This window comes from Lampetra fluviatilis, chromosome 12 (genome assembly GCF_964198595.1).
Source record: "Lampetra fluviatilis chromosome 12, kcLamFluv1.1, whole genome shotgun sequence".
In the NCBI taxonomy this organism is placed as follows: domain Eukaryota; kingdom Metazoa; phylum Chordata; class Hyperoartia; order Petromyzontiformes; family Petromyzontidae; genus Lampetra; species Lampetra fluviatilis.
Window position 1 is genome coordinate 11,800,944 of NC_136286.1, and position 21,103 is coordinate 11,822,046.

Consider the following 21,103-nt stretch of genomic DNA (forward strand, 5'->3'; position numbering starts at 1 on the left):
TGAGCGTAGACCGGCACAAGAAACATTGGTCAAGCTTGAAATTAGTTAAGCAGTTTATAAAGTGACTTTTTTTTATTAGTGATATAATCACAATTAATGAGGTTAGGTCTGCACTTGTTTATATGCATACCACTTACGACGGTCACCGATTCAATCAGAATTAAAACATTCGCGCCTGCACCATGTCGGATTCTTTACACGGACACGCGCTACATGTCTGCCGCAAAATAGATTCGTAACAAAATGTGGAATCTCAAGAAGACCACCACCCCATCAGCCGTGAGCGGAACGGAATGCGCATCGTGTTACTTGTGTTTATATCGCCCGAGCTTGTACATGCTGGGCGTCCATGGATACACAGCGCTTTGTCCAGGGCCCGCCTCGCCATCACAGCAAGAGGGGCCCGGGTTTGATTCCTGACTCGGGCAGCTTTTTGTGCGGAGGTTCTACGTTCTCCTGATATTTTTGCATCGGTATTTTTTTTTAGTGTTCTCCTGTTACCTACCACGAGTAAGAGAGACGTACAATTTAACTGGTGGTGGCCAAACATCCCGATCCCTAAATATTCCCGAAAACAATTACGCAGTTTGGATTACACAGGGCAGCAGCATTACGCCTCCCGCCGCTTATGAAAACCTGGCAGGACCCTCCTGAAAAAGAATCTCGAGACTCGGTGAGGCTTTCCTCGATAAACGAGCAGCGTAGTAATAATAATAAGATAAAAATGTCTATCAATCTCTTTTTATCTTCATCGCCTGTGATGATCCGTTTGATCAATCATCTTCACAGCCCATTTTTAGGTCATTGCAGTTAATTATCTGCCGTTGCCAGGGATGCAGATTTTGAGAGATAGCTACGGCTCGGGGTGGCTTTCATCCAGCAGTGGATTGATCATGGCCGATGGTGATGATAATAGAACGTTTTAGGATCTGTTTGGGATGGCTATATTTTGTTCAGGAGATTTTTTGTTGTTGTTACAAAAGCGTTCTAAAAACCTGCACATGACCGGTGTGGTTTTGCGGTTACGGGGAATTGGCCGTTTATGCCCAAATTTATGGGCGAACTTTAGCTTTGAGAGGGGGAAAAAATCGTAAACGGCGAAAACGCGCAGTTCGAGCGGCCACGGCGGCCGCGAGCGCCGCGGCAGGGGCCTCCCACGTGGCGGGCGTCGCGACGGCGGCGGCGGCGGGCATGATGATTGCCCGTATCCCGTCCCGCCCCGCCGCTTTCCGAGGGGCCCCTCATTACGCCGGTACGCGGCCCTCGCCGTGTGCCAGCACGCGACTTCCTGCCCCCTCCCCCACCTCCCCTCCCGTGTGCCAGCACGCGCGCTCATGCACGCACACACTCGCTCATGCACACACGCACACACTTGCTCATGCACGCACACACCCTCGCTCATGCACGCACACACTCGCTCATTCACACACACACACGCGCGCTCATGCACACACACACACTCGCTCATGCACGCACACACGCACGCACACACGCACACACGCGCGGACGTCGGCAACTAAGATCCCCCGTATAGCCTCAAGAGACTTTTAAGGCAAGTTCTTTGAGCGAGTAGCACCGATGAAGTCTGGCACAACACACGACGGGGGAGGTGGGTGGCTCGCAACACGCCCGGGCTGTACTTTGCCTTCCGAGTGGCGATTTTTACAAACCACATCAGGTGCTCATTTGAGGCCAAGTCGACCTGACATCGACTTTGGCTGGTGGGTTCTGTTTTGTTTCATTTCAAATGAAGCCATCCAGAAACGCTACAATACAGAACACTCGCAACGATATACCAAGAACAACATTTTACCAATGCAACTTTTTTTGCTTGTTCCATTAATAACATTCGCTGAGGCGATGGAGCTACGAAATGAGCTCGTGTGCAGTTACCCGGTGGATTATTACATATCGGGATCGCGAGAGACGTCAGCAGCTTGGGGAGACCTTCATCCAGCAGTGCATGAGCCATGGCTTCGATGACGATGATGATAGTCACCGCCATTTTCTCACGGCGCTTGTTCTCAATGCTCCGGATCGGTCCCTCGCCTCCTTCATCTTTCAACCCTTTGAACCTCGCCCCCTGGAGAACTCACTTATCCTGACTCGCACAATCTCGGGGCCCCTTTCCCATCCCCGCCGTGCAGAGCGCTCGCCCCACCGGCCCATCCTGCAGGCCGGCCTGCCGGCCAACCAGACGGCCGTGGTGGGCAGCAACGTGGAGTTCCACTGCAAGGTGTACAGCGACGCGCAGCCGCACATCCAGTGGCTCAAGCACGTGGAGGTGAACGGCAGCCGCTACGGCCCCGACGGCTCGCCCTACGTGCAGATCCTGAAGGTACGGGGCGCGCTCGTTGTGTCGAGGGCGATGGGGCGGCCAGGTCAAGCGAGTTGAATGCGCGTTCCCCAATGGCCAATTGGGTTTTTTTTTTTTTAAACGTTCAAATGGAATGTGTATACGGCTGTTTATTAATAGATGAATGCGTGCCGTACGTGTTTATTATTGGATGTCCTCAAGTTACACGTGTGTGTTGTGTTTTTATGGAGGGCAGTTGTGCAGCGGTTAGCGCGCTGCACTGTGAACCAGGGAGATCCGAGTTCGATTCCTGCTCACGGCTACCAACACCGGTGACGATTATCTGAACCAGTCCCGGGCCTCCCCGAGGTCGATTGTATAAACATCGCCACTAGGGAGACAACGGCCATTCGTGGTGCTGGCCACCCACCCCCTCGTGTGCCTTGCTGGCCTTCAAAGGTGCTCGCTAAGAGCACTTGCCCCAACAGTCTGTCAAGGCTATGGGGTTAGGCGGTTTTTGTCTTTGTGTTTATGGATATAATATTGATTTTCTTTTATGTTCAAGAGTGTGTGTGCGTGATGGTCCCTGGAAACGTGATCAATCTCAGTCTGCGACATCTGTGCAATGTGTGACATTCGCCATTAACCCCCCTCTTTTTTTTAAGCACCCCGAGCCGACTACACGCACATAACTTAAATTGCCGTCGGCGTGAAACGCATCGCCGTCCCCTCGTTGGCCCAGATGCGGCGGCAGTGCCGGCCTCTGGCGGGGGGCGCCCCCGCTGGCCCTCTCGAGACGAGAGTGAGGAGGCTTAAACCCGAAGCCGACTTGACTGACGCTCGGATTAATCCTAAAAAGCGGCGCACGGAATCACTCGTGGACACCACCCCCCCCCACCACCCCCCGACTGCTTCCTGAAAAGAAAACAAAAACTTAAAACAAGCCAACGACAAAAAAAAACTATTTTTACCGCCCCGTCCGTCGGATTGAATGGCGATGGAGACATGGTGCGGGGTGCGGCCCATCTTGCCCGATGGCTGGCCACCCGCCCGCCCGCCCGCCCCGTACGCCCGTACGCTGCGTCTCCGCCGTGGCTCACGGTCTCCTGTGTGTCGGTGTTGTTGTTGTTGGTCGGTCTGTGTGTTGTAGCGATCGGGGATAAATAGCCCCAGCCTGGAGGTGCTGACGCTCCACAATGTGAGCGAGGCGGACGCCGGAGAGTATGTGTGTAAAGTGTCCAATTATATAGGCGAGGCTAATCAGTCGGCCTGGCTCGCAATACGAGAAGGTAACGCAACAGTCCGACCGCCCGTCCGCATGACCGCCACGGCCGCCCTGCGTGTTGCTGGGTGCATGAGGGGCTCCCCCCCCCCCCCCCCACCATCGCTGCCCCCCCACCTCCCTCCCGGTGCGCCCGTCCGCCTCCTCTTCGTCTGCTCCGACCCTCCCTGCGCAGGGTGGCCGGGCGCAGGGCCCCGATGGGCGGTGGGTTCGGTTGGATTCCCCCGCTTGCAAAATAAGGTCGACTCTTCCCGAAAAGCGACGTTATTTTCAGTGCACGGATCAAAGGCCATGGAAAAATCCCCACAGTGCGGCTCATTACAGCTCTCCTTCCTCCTGCCGTTCACCGCTGCTCTGCGACGATTCAACCACTCTCGCTTTCTCATTTCTGATATTTGAATCGTCAGTTTGACGTGTCACTTTTTAATGCAACATTAAGAATGGAGCTTGTTTAGTATCTCTCTTTTTGCTATTTTGCCTCTTAGTCGGTTTTAATATAAACACGTTCTGTTATTGCATAACTGTTCTTTTTTTAAACAATACTTGATTAATCCACTTTACGTGACAAAACTATCAGTCTTTACCTGCCTTGTTCTAATACTGCTGCTTTATAGAACTCCTTGCATCACATGGCTTCGGCTGTGATCCTTCTCCTGCTGTTCTTGCTTCTGCTGTCCTCATCACTCACCCTGTGCCTTGGCAGCCACAGGGTGCGGGCCAAGGCAAGGCTGCGATGAATGAGTTGCACTGTGGGCCAATTTCTCCATGCCGAGGTGCCTGGCATGGCCCTTAGAGAGGGTCTGCCCTGGTGGTGTAGGGGTTAAGGTGTGTGCGTCCTGGTGCAAAGGAGATGGTTTGTTGTTGGTGCTGTAGATGTTGGTTGCATTTACCCCTCTCTCTCTCCCCGTTTACCCCCATTGCCATTCCCCTGTCTCCCCACCCGCCCTTCCCTCCCTTCCCACAATGCACCCTCAAAAAACTTCTGCAGGGTGATGGGGCAACGTTAGAAACCCCATACGCTGTTGGAATTTCAATGGAGTTTTTTGTTTTGTGTCTCTCTCCTTCCCTGTTCACCTTTCTATTGTGCTTTTCCGTTTTTTCTTTCCATTGTTTATTTTTTTAGACGGCCGGAGTCAATACCACAGACAAGGAGATAGAGGTCCTCTATTTACAGAATGTAACATTTGACGATGCTGGGGAATATACTTGTTTGGCGGGTAATTCCATTGGGATCTCTCACCACTCTGCATGGCTGGTTGTCATCCCAGGTATACATGGACAAACTTCAGGAAGGCAGCCACTAGTCACAACGCTGCTTTGAACAGATGGTCCCAAGGCCTCGGGCCAGAAGGCTTGCACTGAAGCCGCTTAAATGAGCCGTAAAAAATGAAACAAAAAATCCTACTGGCGTGTGTGTAAAAGCCAATGCATATCAGGCAAAATCTTGCGATGGCTTCTCAGCTGAAGCGTGAATTTGCGCAGTCTTGGTTTTCTGTGTTTTAAGTTAATGTTTCTATATTTTAGCCGTGGTTATCATCACGGTAACAAATCGGTGGCGCTTCAGTTTACCGTTATCATCGCCATTGCCAGCAGCTCACCGTTAACTTCATTGCATCTTGACGTCTGTCATCACAGAGAATTATGATGTTCATCGCACAATTTGCAAAATTGCAATTTCCACTGTCAGGTCACGTTACCCTGATGAGACGTTACGAATTCTAAATTAAAGTCATTATTATTGCAACTTACATTTTTTTTTAATGCCAAACTGTGCCAAAGTCAGACAATGCCACCCCCTTTTCTCCGGTCCAAAAACCCCCCCCCCCCAACATTTCTTTGGCTTTTGCACACGGCCGTCGAGTGAGAGCTAAGTCACGATCCTTAAACTCCGACACGGCCTTGTGGCTACCAAAGCAGCGTTTCTAGTGGTAACGTCACATATTTTATGTGCGGTGTCTTCTTTGATAAATGCTATACGCGTGCAGTTTCCTACAAAGTGCTTCCGATTCACTGAAACTTGGGAACACGGCGTCTCGAAAAACAAACGGCAGCGGAGCCCTGTCACAGGGGGGGGTCCTTTCAGTGTCTGCCATTGTGGCTTCTCTGGGCACGACCAATTTGCATCGGGTGCACGAAACGCAAAACACGGTTCACAAAGTTGGCGGCGAGGCGCGTGGGTTCGGTCTCCAAAGACAACTCAATCCCAACCTCGTTGTGTGAAAAGTTATTATTACGTTGCACATTTTTACGGACTTAAAAGAAACTTCCATCTCGTTTTTGCATAGTGTGGTGGTGGTGGTGTATAATAATTGGCTGCTCACGCTCGGCAGTTGGCTGGCTCCTTGTTGCTAAATAATGTTATACTTGTCGAATATCTTTATGCTCATCGAGAGGTGCGCACTAACACAGGCACATTACACCCAGCGGTTCTGCGGCTTAACGCACAGTTTCCATTTGTCGCTCATTTTTAGAACTGCTTATCCACGTCACGTCAGAATGTGGGACATCGATTTTCAGCATTACTCTTGAGAATTGCCGCCCAATCCGGCGTTTATTACGTTGTTTTGGCCTGTAAGACGGCGGCTCACATTTCCTTCAACGGCGCGATCCGCACGGCTTCAAAACGTTAGCGTGTTCCTGCAGTTGCGCAGCCGGATAACGGCGGCGCGTCTGCGTCTACGCTCAAATTATCTCCCACGGTCCGGCATCCCTCCCGGCCCCCATTGACTCCCAAACGCGACGCTAAATCCGCCGATGAATTTAATTTAAGAGTTGCTGCTTTGGACCAGCTTCGGGGGAGCAGGTTGCCCTACGCGCAGCCACTGAACGCAGCAGCTGAGAATCTCTGCATCCAGTGTTTGGCGGGGGGGGGGGGGGCGTTGGGCAGGGGCAGAACTCTCAAGAGGGGAGCCTCCGTGTGGGCAGTATGCGCGCGCGCACACGCGCTCCTCGACCTCCGGGTCAACCGTTTGGCAGTTAACGATGGCATCGATTCGTCAATTTGGAATGAATCGTTACGCTCGCGATGCGCGCGCCGAGGCGTGCGTGAGGAGCGTTTACGATTTGTCCCAAGTTGTACGCGAAGGTAGGCCTGCTGCATCTAGGCTAATGGAGTGAACAAAATTGTACAAGTGAGACACATAATTGGTCTTGAAATGAAATCGTATATCCCGATTCGTGTTTATACCTTATCGAATCGTTTAAGGCATGAACTATTAATAAGCCTGTAAACTATCGGATTAGCCTTATGACATGCATTTATTGTTCGCAAAAATAATTTACTTCAATAATATAGATGTAGATGCTTATATTTAGAAACATACTTTCATTGGCAGTGGATTTTGGTTTATTTTGTTATTTTTGGGATTTGTGCCAAATACTATTTGAAGAGGCAGAAAATCTCTGGCTGTAGGTGCTCCCTTCCAGTCATAACAATGAAGCATCTGGTGGCCAGTTTAGCCCGTGACATGAGAGGCTTTAAAAAAAAAAACTTTCTCCGTACACACGAAATATACATTTTTACACACATGCTTTTTTGTCAGCATTATTACTTCACGGATTTCAGAGCAACAGAAATCACCCGGTCAGGTGTGGGACAGGCACTGGCTGCCATTGATTCTTGCGAGAAAGTCCCCTTTTGACTCTTGAGCAGAAAAGTCGCCGCGAAAACAACAGATTGTTCACGTGCTTGAGCCGCCATCCCTCGCCAAGAGAACCAAAGAGATTGGATTTTCTTTTAATCAGCCACACTCTTAAAATGCATTCCAAGAAAAGGACGCAACAAAAAAAAACCCCCAGGAAAACGTCCTTAGAAAGCCTGTGTGTCCAGATGGGTTCAGATGTAATCGGAAGCACTTTGCAATGTCGTGGAAAGTGTGCAGTTTGTATCCATTCGCGTGTTTTGTTTTTCTGCATGTGGGTGTTGATGCCTAGCAGCTGATGCCGCTGTCTTTATTTTACGAAGCAGCGGCAGCAGCAGTTGTTCCCTCTCGGCGCCTCGATAATAAACGAGCCTCCGGTTTGGGCAGATGCTGCTCTAAACTCGATTATCTGGCCGAGAGGGGCTGCTAGGAACTGAACCGGAACTGCTTTAGCTGACAAAAACACAAACACTTGATCCAAATACGGCTTTTTTACAAGTCAAGTGTATTTCTTAGGGTTGCATAATTGACCACAATACTGGAGTACAATTGAATAGTTTTTCAATTTAAATGTTAATTTTGTATATGCATGAATGCTAAATTACGTGGAAAAATGCAATGTTGAATAATCACAAAGGCTATTCAAATTATTATGAACATCTCACATGCAATGTTGGCCTTGAGTTACATTTAAGAGTGATTTAATAATTCATTTAAATAGTATTGGTACATTATTTAGGTCTTGTGAAATAGATATTAGCCTAGCAATTAGGGTGGGTCTCACTGATTAAACTTAACATTTAAAAAAAATCATTAATATTTTGAAACATGTGCACGAGGGGACTCATCAAAATATTTTCACAAATTCTAACGCATCTCTGACACATTCCGCAGTCTCAGTCCGCTAAAGCAGCCCGTGTTTCGGTATTCCTGATAATGCCATGTTCACAGTTGAAAGTTTGAGATATTCAAACTGGATTATCAGGAAAACATTGCTGAGATATTGAATGTTTCTTTTACTTTGTTTTCATTTTGTGTGTGCAGTCAGCGCGTTCAGTTAAGCAACTAGCGATGCTTATTAATCGCATTGAGTTCAATTTCGATTTAAAGCTTTCGTGACTGCAGGGATTCATCTTCTTGGTTCTTTCGGTAAAGTCACGTAGAAGGGAAATAATAAAATAATTAAAATTAAACATAATAAAATACAATTCTCACGACGTTTCGGCCACAACGCAAGCAGCCGTCCTCAGGTGAAGACCAGGTCTGTCGGAAATAGGACGGCTGCTTGCGTTGTGGCCGAAACGTCGTGAGAATTGTATTTTATTATGTTTTATTTTTATTATTTTATTATTTCCCTTCTTACGTGACTTTACCGAAAGAACCAAGAAGACGCATTGAGTTCGTTTAGCAAACTTAACACGATTAACACAGTACAGTTCTAAGGACCAGGTGCTCCTACCTGCCATAATCAAATGCATTGTTTAATCGTTAACATTTAGCACTTATTTTATGCAGCTTATCAACACAGAAGTTCATAATACTTACATTGCGTAATTACCGGGCGGTACCATCGCGTCGTGCGTTTGCTTCACACTGCGTTGCTTGACCTCGTGCCACCGTGACCCCCCCCCCTCCCGACAGCGGAGAGCACTGAGGTGAAGGTCGGCCTCGCTCCCCCAGATTATTTGGAAATTGGCATTTATTGCACGGCCGGCTTGCTCATACTCATGATGATTGCCGTCGTGGTATTTTGCCGAATGCGGACGCCTAAGGCGCAGAAGCCGCCCTTCAATGAGCCCAAGCTCTGCAAGCTCTCCAAGGGCATCCCTCTCAAGAGACAGGTGATTGTGATGATGATGGTGTGTTGTGTGTGTGTGTTGTGTGTGTGTGTTGTGTGTGTGTCAGTGGTAGCGTAGTGGTTAATGGGGAGCGATAGTGTAGCGGTTAGCGCGCCGTGCTTCGAACCTAGCGACCCGAGTTAAATTCCTGCTCGCGGCCAACACCAGTGACAATTATCTGAACCGGCCTTGTGCCTTGCCTAGGTCGACTCAGCCTCAAATGAGTACCTGGTGCGGTGTGTAGTAAACATCGCCACTGGGGAGACAAAGGCGGCCGAGCGTGGTGCTGGCCACCCACCCCCTCGTGTGCAGTGTCGGCCTTCAAATGTGCTCGCTTAACAGCACTGGCCCCAACAGTCTGTTAAGGCTACACGGGGGATCTTTGGTGGTGGTGCCACCATTCGCAGTCGCACCATGTGTGTGTGTCAGTGGTAGCATATTGGTTTAGTGCACTGCGCTACAAACCCGGAAACCTGGGATCAATTCCCACTTGCGGCGAACATCAGTGGGGTATATGTAGACTCATTCTGGACCTCCCCTTTGTCGACTCAGCCTTAGATGAGTTCCTGGTGCTTACTTACTCCTCTTCGCTCCCTGTGGAGCATAAGGCAGCAAGAAGCCCACACCATGCCGGACGGTCTTTAGCAGCGGTGTGTTAACAAAATGCCCGGGGAGACAAAGGAGGCCAGGTTTGGTGTTGGCTAAATTACTTTCATGCGCCGTGCCAACCTTCAGAGGTGCTCACTAACAGCACTTGCTGTGCATGGACAACAGGTCTGTGCACCGAGGGATTTACACATTTTTACCTCTGAAGCCCTCTCCTAAACTGCTAGAATAGTTCGAATAGGAAATCGACAATGTCAAATGTCTCAGTCTGTGTGTGTGTGGCTGTGGGTGTGCAAGTGTGTGCGAGTTTGTGATTTTGGGTGTGTGCGTGTGCGTGGCTCTCTGGGTATGACGTGTGGTTGTGGGCATGCCGTGTCCATTGCGTGCGTTCAACATCGACGTCCATTATTAACCGCATGTGGGGATCCCGCTGCTGCTGCCCTCCAGGTATCGGTGGAGTCGAACGGCTCGATGAACTCGAGCGTGCCGCTCGTGATGCGAGGCGGCCGCTTCTCGTCGGGAGACTCCCCGACGCTGGCCGGGGTCTCCGAGTACGAGCTGACCGAAGATCCACGCTGGGAGTTCTCTCGGGAATGGTTCGTCACCTGTTATCATTCTCGTCACGATCATTTCTCCTATTGTTCTTGTTCCTCTTCGCTTGTTACTCGGCAATGAAGCAAATGAAGAGGCGTTTGACGCTTTTACCCGCCCTGCCATCCGAGGTCGAGCCGGGCCAACCGATGCACGTGTACGTTATTAATGTGCGAATAATAGTTGGGCGGGGGGGAAGATTCCACAGTTGGCCTCGTCACGCAGGGCGTGGCTTGTAGGGGGTTTCCCACCTTCATGAGGATGCAGGATGCCAGGGCAATCACAATTTATAAACGGTCCCGAGTCATCGACCACAAAAAGTAGCCGACTACTATTTTTCGTCACCTTAATAGACGAATCACCCAGCTGTAGTCACAATCTATTACCCTGATTCAGTTCGAGATTATGTATATTATATTATTTTATCTTTAAATGTATCGCCTCTGCAGGAATCGGCTGAACCCATGCTATACGGTAAAACGCACGAATTGAAAAGAGTCGCTCCCAACGCACGCGATGGATCGTGTCGTATCGTGAGCTAGCGAATCGATGTGAATCAACGAATCGATCATTCGTCAGGTGGCCTAGCGGTCGCGGCATTCGCCGTTGCCCCAACAGTCTGTTGAGGCTACGCGCGTGGGATCATTGTCTTTATTGCATGCGCGTCTGCAGGCTGACGCTCGGCAAGCCGCTGGGCGAGGGCTGCTTTGGGCAGGTGGTGATGGCCGAGGCATTGGGCATCGACAAGGAGAAGCCCAACCGCAGCCTCCGCGTCGCCGTCAAGATGCTGAAGGGTGAGCCGCTCGCTCCGGGCACACCGCGCGCGCTCCGCCCGCTGGCGTGGCGGCCGTGGGAACGCTGAACCTTGACGGCACTGTCAGTTGGCCGCCAACACCATTGTTATCGTCGTCGCCCACGATCGATTCGCTGCCAGATGAGGGCACCCACTCCCTCCCCCCCGCATAGTCGGCGCCACCTCTCACGATTCAACGATGCAACAACGCGTCCAGTACCGGCACACGAACCGTTTCCGCTGACACGCGTTGACAAATATTAAATCGTGACCGCTTTTATAATTCCGTGTTTTTGTCTGAACGATCGATTTCATCCGTGGGCTCTGACAGTCCCGTGTGTCTGTTCGCAACGTACTCTCTAACTGCACCATGAACGCACCGACGTATTGTTACTCGACTTACGTACCCTAATGGCATAGCTCCCTTGGCTGCAGTGATGTGATACATTCGCCCGTTTGTCCGATCTCCCACACGCAGAGGACGCCACGGACAAGGACCTCTATGACCTGGTGTCAGAAATGGAGATGATGAAGAACATCGGGAAGCACAAAAACATCATCAACCTGCTGGGCGCGTGCACGCAGGGCGGTGAGTGTGGAGCGGCGGCTCCCTCGCGATGGGGAAATTTGCATGGTTTCCGTTATTGCAAAGGCGACGTGGACAATTGTGGTGCAGGAACAGAAGCCGATCGCTCGTATGTATGCATGCTTGCACGTGGAACTTCTTTCACACCTTACGTAGCCAACCGTGCTCATCGGAGGTGCGGGAGGTGCGCTTGGTAATGAGTTGCTGCTCACTCGGACGCACACCGTGTGATGTATTACGTAACGGATCACTGAAGGAAAAACATTGAGATGCGGGCGGCGGGGGTTTTAATCTTCATTGCCAGTCCTACTTCAGCAGATGGAATTCCCGTGCCAGTTATATCAGTCCATTCATATATGTATGTTGAACTTCTTTTGCACCGTACGTAGCCAACTGTGCTAATCGGAGGTGCGGGAAACTGCTTCTTAGTTCCCGCAGAGTGATGCACGTCGACCCAGAGGCACGATGGGCCGAGTTCATCCACGACCGCGAATCGACATCTTGACCTTCCGGTTGCAATTTGGATTCACAAGTGATTTGACAACCTCGGCGTCAAGTCGTCGTAACTCGGTCTCAAAATGTGGATTCTGATAATTGCCATTCCCAGCGCTTATCCGACCACCTCCATTCCCCCCCTCTTAATCCCCCCCCCCACCACCCACTCCACCCCAGGGCCCCTGTACGTGATTGTGGAGTTTGCGGCGAAGGGGAACCTGCGCGAGTTCCTGCGCGCCCGTCGGCCGCCCGGCACGGAGTACACGTTCGAGGGCGCCGCCAGCGCCCAGGGCGAACAGCTCTCCATCAAGGAGCTGGTGTCGTTCACCTACCAGGTGGCGCGGGGCATGGAGTACCTCGCCTCCAAGAAGGTTCGCCGCTCACGCCCGACGACGTTGTTGCTTGCGTCCGAATTTTTGCCCCCTTTCGCCTTTCTGACGTTGCCGTAAGGAATCGGACAAACATACCTTTTCCCGGATTTTGCACGAAAATGCATCGACGATAGTTTTCGTGACCAAGGGGTTATTATGAGAGGAGTACAGGTTTCCCTCGCTTTATACGGTATGTGCGTTCCACGAAGCGAAACCGCGTGGCACGGCTGGCTGCCGAGTAGCGCACACGGAACATACGGTACAGTACACACACAATGTTGTCCCACGTCCGATCGCATCGCAGCGTTATGGGTGAATTCAAACCAGATAGAGAGAATTTTGGGGAGAAATAGGATATACGGGAAACCACACGGACCAAACCCGCATAGAGCGAGTGAAACCATTATTATTTATCATAATTGGTACTGCCGTATATGAACGCGATGATGCCACTTACACACGCGGTTGTTTTGGATGTTTCCAAATCCCAACCTTTGTCCACCCAGCGGCATAAACGGGCACACCACATTACGTTGTGCAGGTGGAGGTCACGTGTGGCGGGGCAAACCGTGGGTACACTTCCGCCCTCTTTCTTCCAAGATGCTTTAACGAGCAAGGACGAGTTAGGCCTACATGCCCTCTGCAAGGGCTCTCGAGAGCGCCTTCCACTGGGAGGCCCCTCCCGTCCAGTGGCGTGAGCGAGCAATTGCAGGGCTTGCGCATTTTTGCCTCCAATCTTTGTTGATTCGCATCGCGCGCTCTCTTCGCGATGATGCTTGTGCGACGCAGTGCATCCACCGAGACCTGGCGGCACGGAACGTGCTCGTGACGGACGACAACGTGATGAAGATCGCGGACTTTGGCCTCGCCCGCGACGTCAACTACATTGACTACTACAAGAAGACGTCTAATGTGAGTCAAGCGTGTTCCGTGGCCTCGCGCTGCCTGGCATCACGCGCCGTGCGTCCCGCTTCGTGCTGGCCTCCCGCTTAATCGGGAGAGCAACGGGAAAGGAGGCTGCGAACGTAACGAAGAGGGACGACAATTAGATAACGGGCGTGATTCACGAAATAAAAAATATTCAAACGGATTTGGGCAGGACATCTCGCGAGGACATCACGTGACAGATGGGCAGTGTGAACAGCAGAATGGAGGCCGATGGAGGTGGAGGGAGAAAGGGAGGTCGATAGAAAATGAGACGGCGGTGCGAGGTTAGAAGATTTGGAGGAGCGCGCAGGATGGAGGCGGCGGGGGATCGTGAAGGGTGGACGGCATTGGGTGGGAGCCCCTTAGCCCAGTGGTGGCTAGGAGATGTTAACTCCCTCGCCTGGTATGCAGGAGTTCGTGGGTTCGATCCAGACCCTGACGCCTGTATATTTGGAGTTTGCGTGTCTCTCCCAGTGGTCGCGTGGATTTTTCTCCCGTCTTCTGGTTTTTCCTTCCACATTTAGAAACGTGCGTTGAGAGCATATGGCTGCTATAAATTTCCAAATGATAAGTCACTTCGTTGAGCTATCATTTGTGACCAGGTCGCTGCTGAGAAAGATTTAGGCAGCTCAGGAGGGCCTTACCTGGTAAAATAAAAATAGTTTCGTTTTTAATAGTTTATGTTTGTGGTTCAGAAAGAGCGAGGCTGCTCTCTTGGCTGTTTGCAGCTCAGAGCCACCATCACATGAACCATTGAGCACTGCTGAAGCTCACGGCTGATTAACGCAACGCTTATTATATTACTTTGCTAAATGGCTGCAAGGAATTGCCCCTCTCGTGGGGTAGCGGTGCACCTCCCGTAGCGACTTGGTGAGTTGTCATTGGTCCAATTCAACATGGGATTCATTTTTGACTTTGGTGAACATCATTTGACAAAACATCAGGTGGATTTTATGCAGTCAGTTTAGCCGTCGGCGTGCATACGTGTCGTCACAGATGTTTTTACGAGTAATGAAGCCGAATTAAAATTAAGCGGCAACCCAGTTAACCGTTGCAAACAAACTTAATCCGGGTTTTCTACAAAGTAATTATGGTTAATTGACACCCAGTGACAATATAATTCTGCTATTAAATTATTTCAGGTAGTTAAAACATCCACTTGTACTACAGTTGCGGTTCTAATTGCTTTTGAAAATGTGCTTTAATTACAATTTAAAATGTAATTACCATAACATAGCCTTATGTAGCACGTGTGCAGTCGGGCTTTTACAGTAACCGTAGTAATGCCCAGCTTCATAACCAAGTAAATTTAAGCCAAGCCAGCAGCGCCAAGTGAGTGAATAACATTGTCGGTTAACTTAATATTCTATAAATGTAGACATGTCTAATATTTCACGTGAATATTTTGACATTTAGGGAAAAACAACAATTATCAACATATGGCACGGGCAGGTTTTGTTTTTCTCCCAACTCGCCCTCTTTGCACGATTTCCTCAAAAAAGGCTTCGTGCAATTTTCGTGACCGGTTATTTTCACAGCTACAGGTCAAGCAGATTAGCTTACGCCCTTTGTGTGCAGGCATTGGAGAGCGGGCCCCCCCCCCCCACCATGCCCCCCCACTATGCCCCCCCCCATCACTCCCTCCCCTTTGTCACTGCGGTTTGTGGAGGGTGTAGAGAGGGGGCCGGTGAGGGGAGTTTGTTTTGCTTTCGCCGTCGACATTCGACACAACACCGGCGTACAGAATATTTGTCACGGTCATGAAATAGTGAAAGGAAGGGAAAGCACGGTTATTTATTTTTCTTGAACATTTTATATTCGAAGAATAGGAGGGCAGAGACCTTTGAAACCGTTTTGTGTAGCTCATGGGAAATGAATTATTTTTTTAGGCTTGCTGTGGTCGGCAAGGATGCGTTTGAATGTTTTTATTGGGTTGTTTGGATATGATTTTTTTGGTATATTAGTTTATTAACACGATCAAAGGCCATACATATCACAGTGCCAAAACCCAAACCAGATTTCCTTCCATAGATATCTTTATCGTGAAAATGTAAGCTTTTTTTTCTAATAACTTGTATTGAGATAAAGACAATTCCTAAAACTATATTCTTTAAAGTTTAAAATATTTACGTAGGATGATGGCAAGAATATTCCTTACATTTTAACATGAGAATATTGCTCGTTCTACTTTGCAGTGCAGGGTATGGTGCTTATTTTCCAGATCGGCATGCAATGTTCCTTCACAAGATGATCATTCTTGAGCCTGATCTGTCACATTGCCTCCTTACAGATTGGCCATGTCTAATAATGCAGGTGCACTTCATTAACACAGCTCAAATCCCCAAAAAAAAGAGGGATTCTAGGCATTTATAACGTCCAAGTAAAAAGGAACAGGTGCGCTGCATATACAATGTTGCAATGAAAACGGAGACTTGCGTTGCGCCCTTCCCCAAAAGAGACGTCTGTTAACGGCATCCCTGCTGCAGCTGAGGCAGGCTGCGTGGGTAAATCGTGCCGCTTAAAAGGCCCCAACAAAGAATAAGCACGTTCGGCGTTGTAGCCACAGCACGGGTGGCTGACTTGACTTGGGCATCTGTCGGCGCTTTTGGTCGCACGCACGCACGCACGCACGCACGTATACGCAGTCACGCACACACAGAGGAAGACGTAACTCGCTCCGCAGCGGCAGATATGCTGCTGCTACACGTGGTTTTGCCGTTAGACGGCAGACGCTGGACACTAAGTGCAATTTATAGAAGCACGCCTCCGATAAAATCGAGACACGCGCTTACATTACGCTGGTGACGGGAGGGAAGGCAAAGGGGAAAGTTCTGATATGAGCACACTGCTTTGGATATAAGCACAGCCGGCCTTGCCCCCAAGTGAGAGTGCTTTTACCTGGATTCTACCGCACGGCCGACTGGATCGCAGCCGCGTTGATCGTTGCGTCGCTCTCGCCCTTCAGGGTCGTCTGCCGGTGAAGTGGATGGCGCCGGAGGCCTTGTTCGACCGCGTGTACACGCACCAGAGCGACGTGTGAGTGCACCACCGCGGATGGGGGGGGGGGGTAACTTGGTTTTCACTTTTAAGCGCCAGGTGAGCCAGTGGCACCATCGCCGAGTGCCGGACGCGTTTTGCGACGTCGCCGGTTTGTCGGCTATCGGCGCTCGCTCGCCGGTGCCGCACGGGGGGACAGAGGGGCTGGCCCGGTACGAGACGCGGCAAGAACCCCCCATTGCCGTACAGCGGGCGATGGCGCAGCCCGCGTGCGTAACTTGCCGCGCGCAGCCCGGCTAAAGGAACTTCTGTTCAGTCTGTAAATACAATTTTTTATTGTAATTGTAACGACTGACAAGTTTAAAACTCATGCCTATAGACTGTAAATCCATCGCTGTTAGTGTGTAAGATGCTATATCAAAGATGATGATGAGGGATCATCATGTGAGGTTGTTGTGGTGGGTGGAGATGACCACCAGGCCACACACATCTGAGTGGGAACGCATTCTCCCTTACAGAACAAATTGCATTCGTACAGCGTCGCCGTACAGAACAGCGTGACCGTCAGTTAGAGAGCGTGTGGGCAGTATGGGAGTGTGCTAGAGCGTGTGGGAGTGTGCGAGTGTGTACCTGTCTGCTGCTCGCTCACGGCCGTTGCTCCGCGTTCGTCGCATTCAGGTGGTCGTTCGGGGTGCTGCTGTGGGAGATATTCACGCTGGGCGGCTCTCCCTATCCGGGCATTCCCGTGGAGGAGCTCTTCAAACTCCTCAAGGAGGGACACCGCATGGACAGGCCGGCCCTCTGCTCCACCGAGCTGTGAGTAGGACCCCCCGTGTCTTGCACAGAGCACCCTTGCCAATAACGTCTGGCAGTTCACTCGGCGTTGGTTCAAGCGAGCCCGACTCTGCTGATGAAACATGTTGTGTTAAAAACGGATCCAGAGCTTTGCTCGTATTGAACCGATGCTGGAGAAATGATGCATTCCCCCGAAGGTCTTGTGGTTGATGGGAAGTGTCATTTTTTATTTTTTTACTTGGAGGGACAGTTCTGTGAAATGAGATATTGTGTGTTTATTTATTCCGTACGTGTCCGTTTGTGTGGCTCTGTCATAGCAACCGTAGGTGTCAACCACAGTTCATAAGCATGCACCGATGCATCAGTTCATCGGCTTAAAAGCCACAGCTTGTGCTCACGATACACGTGGCGTCGAACCTTTTCTGTGAGCGTCGTGTTTCTTTGAGATTTGCACGAGGTTGTATTATAATCGGATTGCTTGAGCGCTGCAGCCACTCAGCGCGCGACGTTAACCATAACTGCAGGAGAATTAGCAGATCACCAAGCTGGTATAACAGCTATACCTGGCCCAGTCAAAAATCCTAACAGTTGTTTACTTGTGTGCTTCATTGCTGCTGATTGCTCACTTGGTCCAATTCCTATCAATGTAGCATTGTTGTTGTGCATACTGCATACATTGAACTCACAATCAGGTGTTGGTTTAGCAAACAGAGAACGTTATCGTTTAAAAAAACATAAGAACCTGGCCAAAGACATCACATTCATTGGAGACTGGTACAGCAAAATAAAGAGCAATGGACTGCTACTCATCGGTGCATGCTCCAAGCAACAAACAGCAATTTATCACAAACACTTTTTTCCCCCAATTAAAATGGATAACGAGAGATCATCGTGGATTTCCCCCCCGAAATCCAAACACAATGGCAACTTATTGACGACACCCCCCCCCCACCCCCGATCGATGTCACGATCTGCCGGACGTGTGGATCACTGCCGCCGTATGCGGGGGGCAGATTGTGTGGCCGGCCATTGCTTGATCCATTCCAAACTGTCACTTGATGTTGCAGCTACAACAACGCAGGTTGGCCATCTCAACCGAGCAAACGACTCGATGACAGCCCCCACAAAACTAAGCCATGCAAGATAAGCTTTCTAACAAAAGCATTTATCCCAGTCCACGGACACGGTCAGTCACGTCAGTGTTCACAATGAACGGGCTGCCCTTAGCGATACAGTTTATTTGTCTGCCCTCGTTACCTTGGACACGGCCAAAGCGGTGCCACCAAGAATTGGTTTTATGGCCAACGACGCCGAATTTCAGCCGCTGCATAGCAGGGGAAATTATTCGGCTCTGCAAAAGTGACAATAACGATGATGATGATGGCGACGATCATGGATTACAGTGTAAAGCCGAGCTCTAGATGGCAGAAGTTATTTTTCTAAGCTCCCTTTCTTGGTCTCTCGCGATTTTCCTCGACAAAGTTTTGGGAATGACCACAAGCTACCCAGAGACCTACCGGGCTATCCCTCCCCCCCTCCTTCTGCAGCGGCGCTGTCCCTCGCAGAGTTTTGTGGAAACAAACATGGAATGGAATCGTGGGCACATAGCCAAGTTGTTGCATGACTATGAGTACATAACTACAGCATGACAAAAACAGCTTCCCCACAAGAGCATGACAAAAAAACACCATGCCTCACAGGAGGAGTTGCCTTGAATAGGTCCTGTGCAAAATCTGGCACGTATAAAATGTATGTAGGCCTATTTGAGATGGTAGGCTATTTTTAAGAAGGATGTTAAACATTTATCAGACAGACAAATACTGCGTAACATAAATGTATTACGGACAGCAGTAGGATACCCACCAAGAATGGTATTCAGAATAATTAAAGCAAGGCAAGTACAATTTCTTGGATACACAAAACGAGACAGCAAGACATTTAATATCGTGTGGACTTTATTAAATATACTGTATAAGCAATTGGATACAATTAGGAGGGGTATCCAATGCAAAGCTCTCGAGTAAATATCATGGACAGAACTAAATGTAAGGAAGGCGCCACGCCTCTGAGAAAGGACGCCGCACAAAGAGAGAGAAAGTGTTTGGCACGTTCTCCTTTAACTGATTTCACCTTTGCCAATTTTTCTTTATTGTAATTAAAATTATCTTAACGTAATTTCAACGTAAAGCGCTACACTTTGGAATCGTCACTTCCTGCATTGTGTACCTTTTTTTTAACAAAGTGACTGCCGTATGAACATTTTGGGTCTTAAAAACAACCAACCCCTTCCCCTCCAAGGTGCGTGCACATACATTTTTCGCTGCCTTGGTGCACAAAAAAGCGAGTAGTGTTTAAAAAAATCAGATCTATTACTCCAATATTTAGCAAATATCAACTTTAAATGTTTACTTTGGCTTATTTAACAATCACGTGTGTCACTCAACGAGGGTCTTGCACCAACACAAACAGCGCTGGGCCGCCGCGGCCTTGTGTAACGCAGACATAAAACAAATGGCCGTCTGTCCACAGCGGGGTACTAATCGCGTAAGCACCGACGCCATGGGAGCATGAAGCAAGGCAGATTTTGAAATCTCTTGCGTCCGGTGATTTATACACGGCGGGGGAGCAGGAGAGGAGGAGGGGGGGGGCGTTCGGGGGCACTGTGTAAACACGGCAGTGAGTGAGCGTGAGGAATGTGTGCCTGTAATATGCAGGCTGCTGATAAACAGCATTGGCCTGAAATGGCATGATAATGGACTGATTGAGAGATGGAATGTTATACAGTGGGTTGGCTCTGGGTGATATGCTAGGTTGGTTCTCTCTGAACCCTTCCTGTTGAACTCTGACCCTGGCATACTCAGACCGGCTGGCTCAGTGACACAAGCAACCTGTGTCTGTCTGGAAAATGGCCTATCTTGCTTTATCTTCAGGGCTGCGATCAGATGCCAGTGTCCACCCCCAAGCTAACCCTAGCCCTAACCTTACATCCCTCCCCCCTCCCCCTTCGCATTCCAAACTCCTCGACCTCCCTGCGTGAATTGGGATGATTTACTGCAAGTGCGTGCAGGTGTGAAATATTTAATTTGGAGCAAGCAAAGTTGTGCAAAGTGGCACGGCTCAAACCCTCGCATTCTTTCGTCTGCGTCCGTGCCCCCCCTCACTCCACCGCGGCCACTTCTCACTCCTTCTCCACACCTAAAGCGAAGGATGTCGGCAACTAAACGATGCATTACCTGGGATTTTTTTGGTTGGCAGAAATGTGCATGTATTATAAATGCAGAAATCCAAGAGAAAAAATGTAATTCACGAGGTTAATGATTAGGGAGGGTGTAGTTTACAGTTATGTACGGTCGTTATTTATAAGGGGAGGGGAGGGGAACGCTGTTGAAAATTGCGTGCAAAGTTGTCAAATTTATATCACATTGTATTATATTAACTTTTATGTGCTAAGCTGAGGAAACCTTTTCTGTGCCTAATGGAAACTGATTTAAGTGTTTATGTGAACAGGGTTAAGCATTACGCTAATTTGCCACTTAATGAATTATTCCCCAGTCACTTGCTTTTAATCAGTGTGAACAATGATCGACCAATTAACAACCATGTTAAGCGCTGACATGTGGATATCTTTATAGTCTTGTAACCAGTGTGTTACACATTTAACGAGTCACCGGGAAACATGATACAGCTGTGGGAAGTCCTTCTCAACGGAATCGTAAAGGCCAAACGCAGGAGCCTCTCGTAGGCCGCTATCTCTCAGGTGGCATCGCTCATCTTGGTCGTTCAGAAATCACGTTCACAAATTGCGTTCGTAAATCTCATTCGGGAGAAACCGCGTTCTGAACTCGCGTTCAGGAGTCACGTGGGCCGATTCTTTAAATCCCCCGG

The 21,103-nt window shown here is 49.6% G+C and overlaps 1 protein-coding gene across 2 annotated transcripts in view; it reads left to right on the plus strand.

Moving 5' to 3' along the window:
- The window catches only part of LOC144935188 (fibroblast growth factor receptor 2-like), an 82,127-nt gene that overhangs the window by 54,940 nt on the left and 6,084 nt on the right, over positions 1-21,103 (plus strand). For both annotated transcript variants that reach the window (XM_078861667.1, XM_078861668.1), the window contains 10 exons: positions 2,148-2,338; positions 4,702-4,846; positions 8,861-9,060; positions 10,111-10,259; positions 10,927-11,048; positions 11,526-11,636; positions 12,306-12,499; positions 13,289-13,411; positions 16,392-16,462; positions 17,102-17,239. In XM_078861667.1, the coding sequence (XP_078717793.1) occupies positions 2,148-2,338; positions 4,702-4,846; positions 8,861-9,060; positions 10,111-10,259; positions 10,927-11,048; positions 11,526-11,636; positions 12,306-12,499; positions 13,289-13,411; positions 16,392-16,462; positions 17,102-17,239 (1,444 nt within the window). The remainder of the gene's footprint in view (positions 1-2,147; positions 2,339-4,701; positions 4,847-8,860; positions 9,061-10,110; positions 10,260-10,926; positions 11,049-11,525; positions 11,637-12,305; positions 12,500-13,288; positions 13,412-16,391; positions 16,463-17,101; positions 17,240-21,103) is intronic.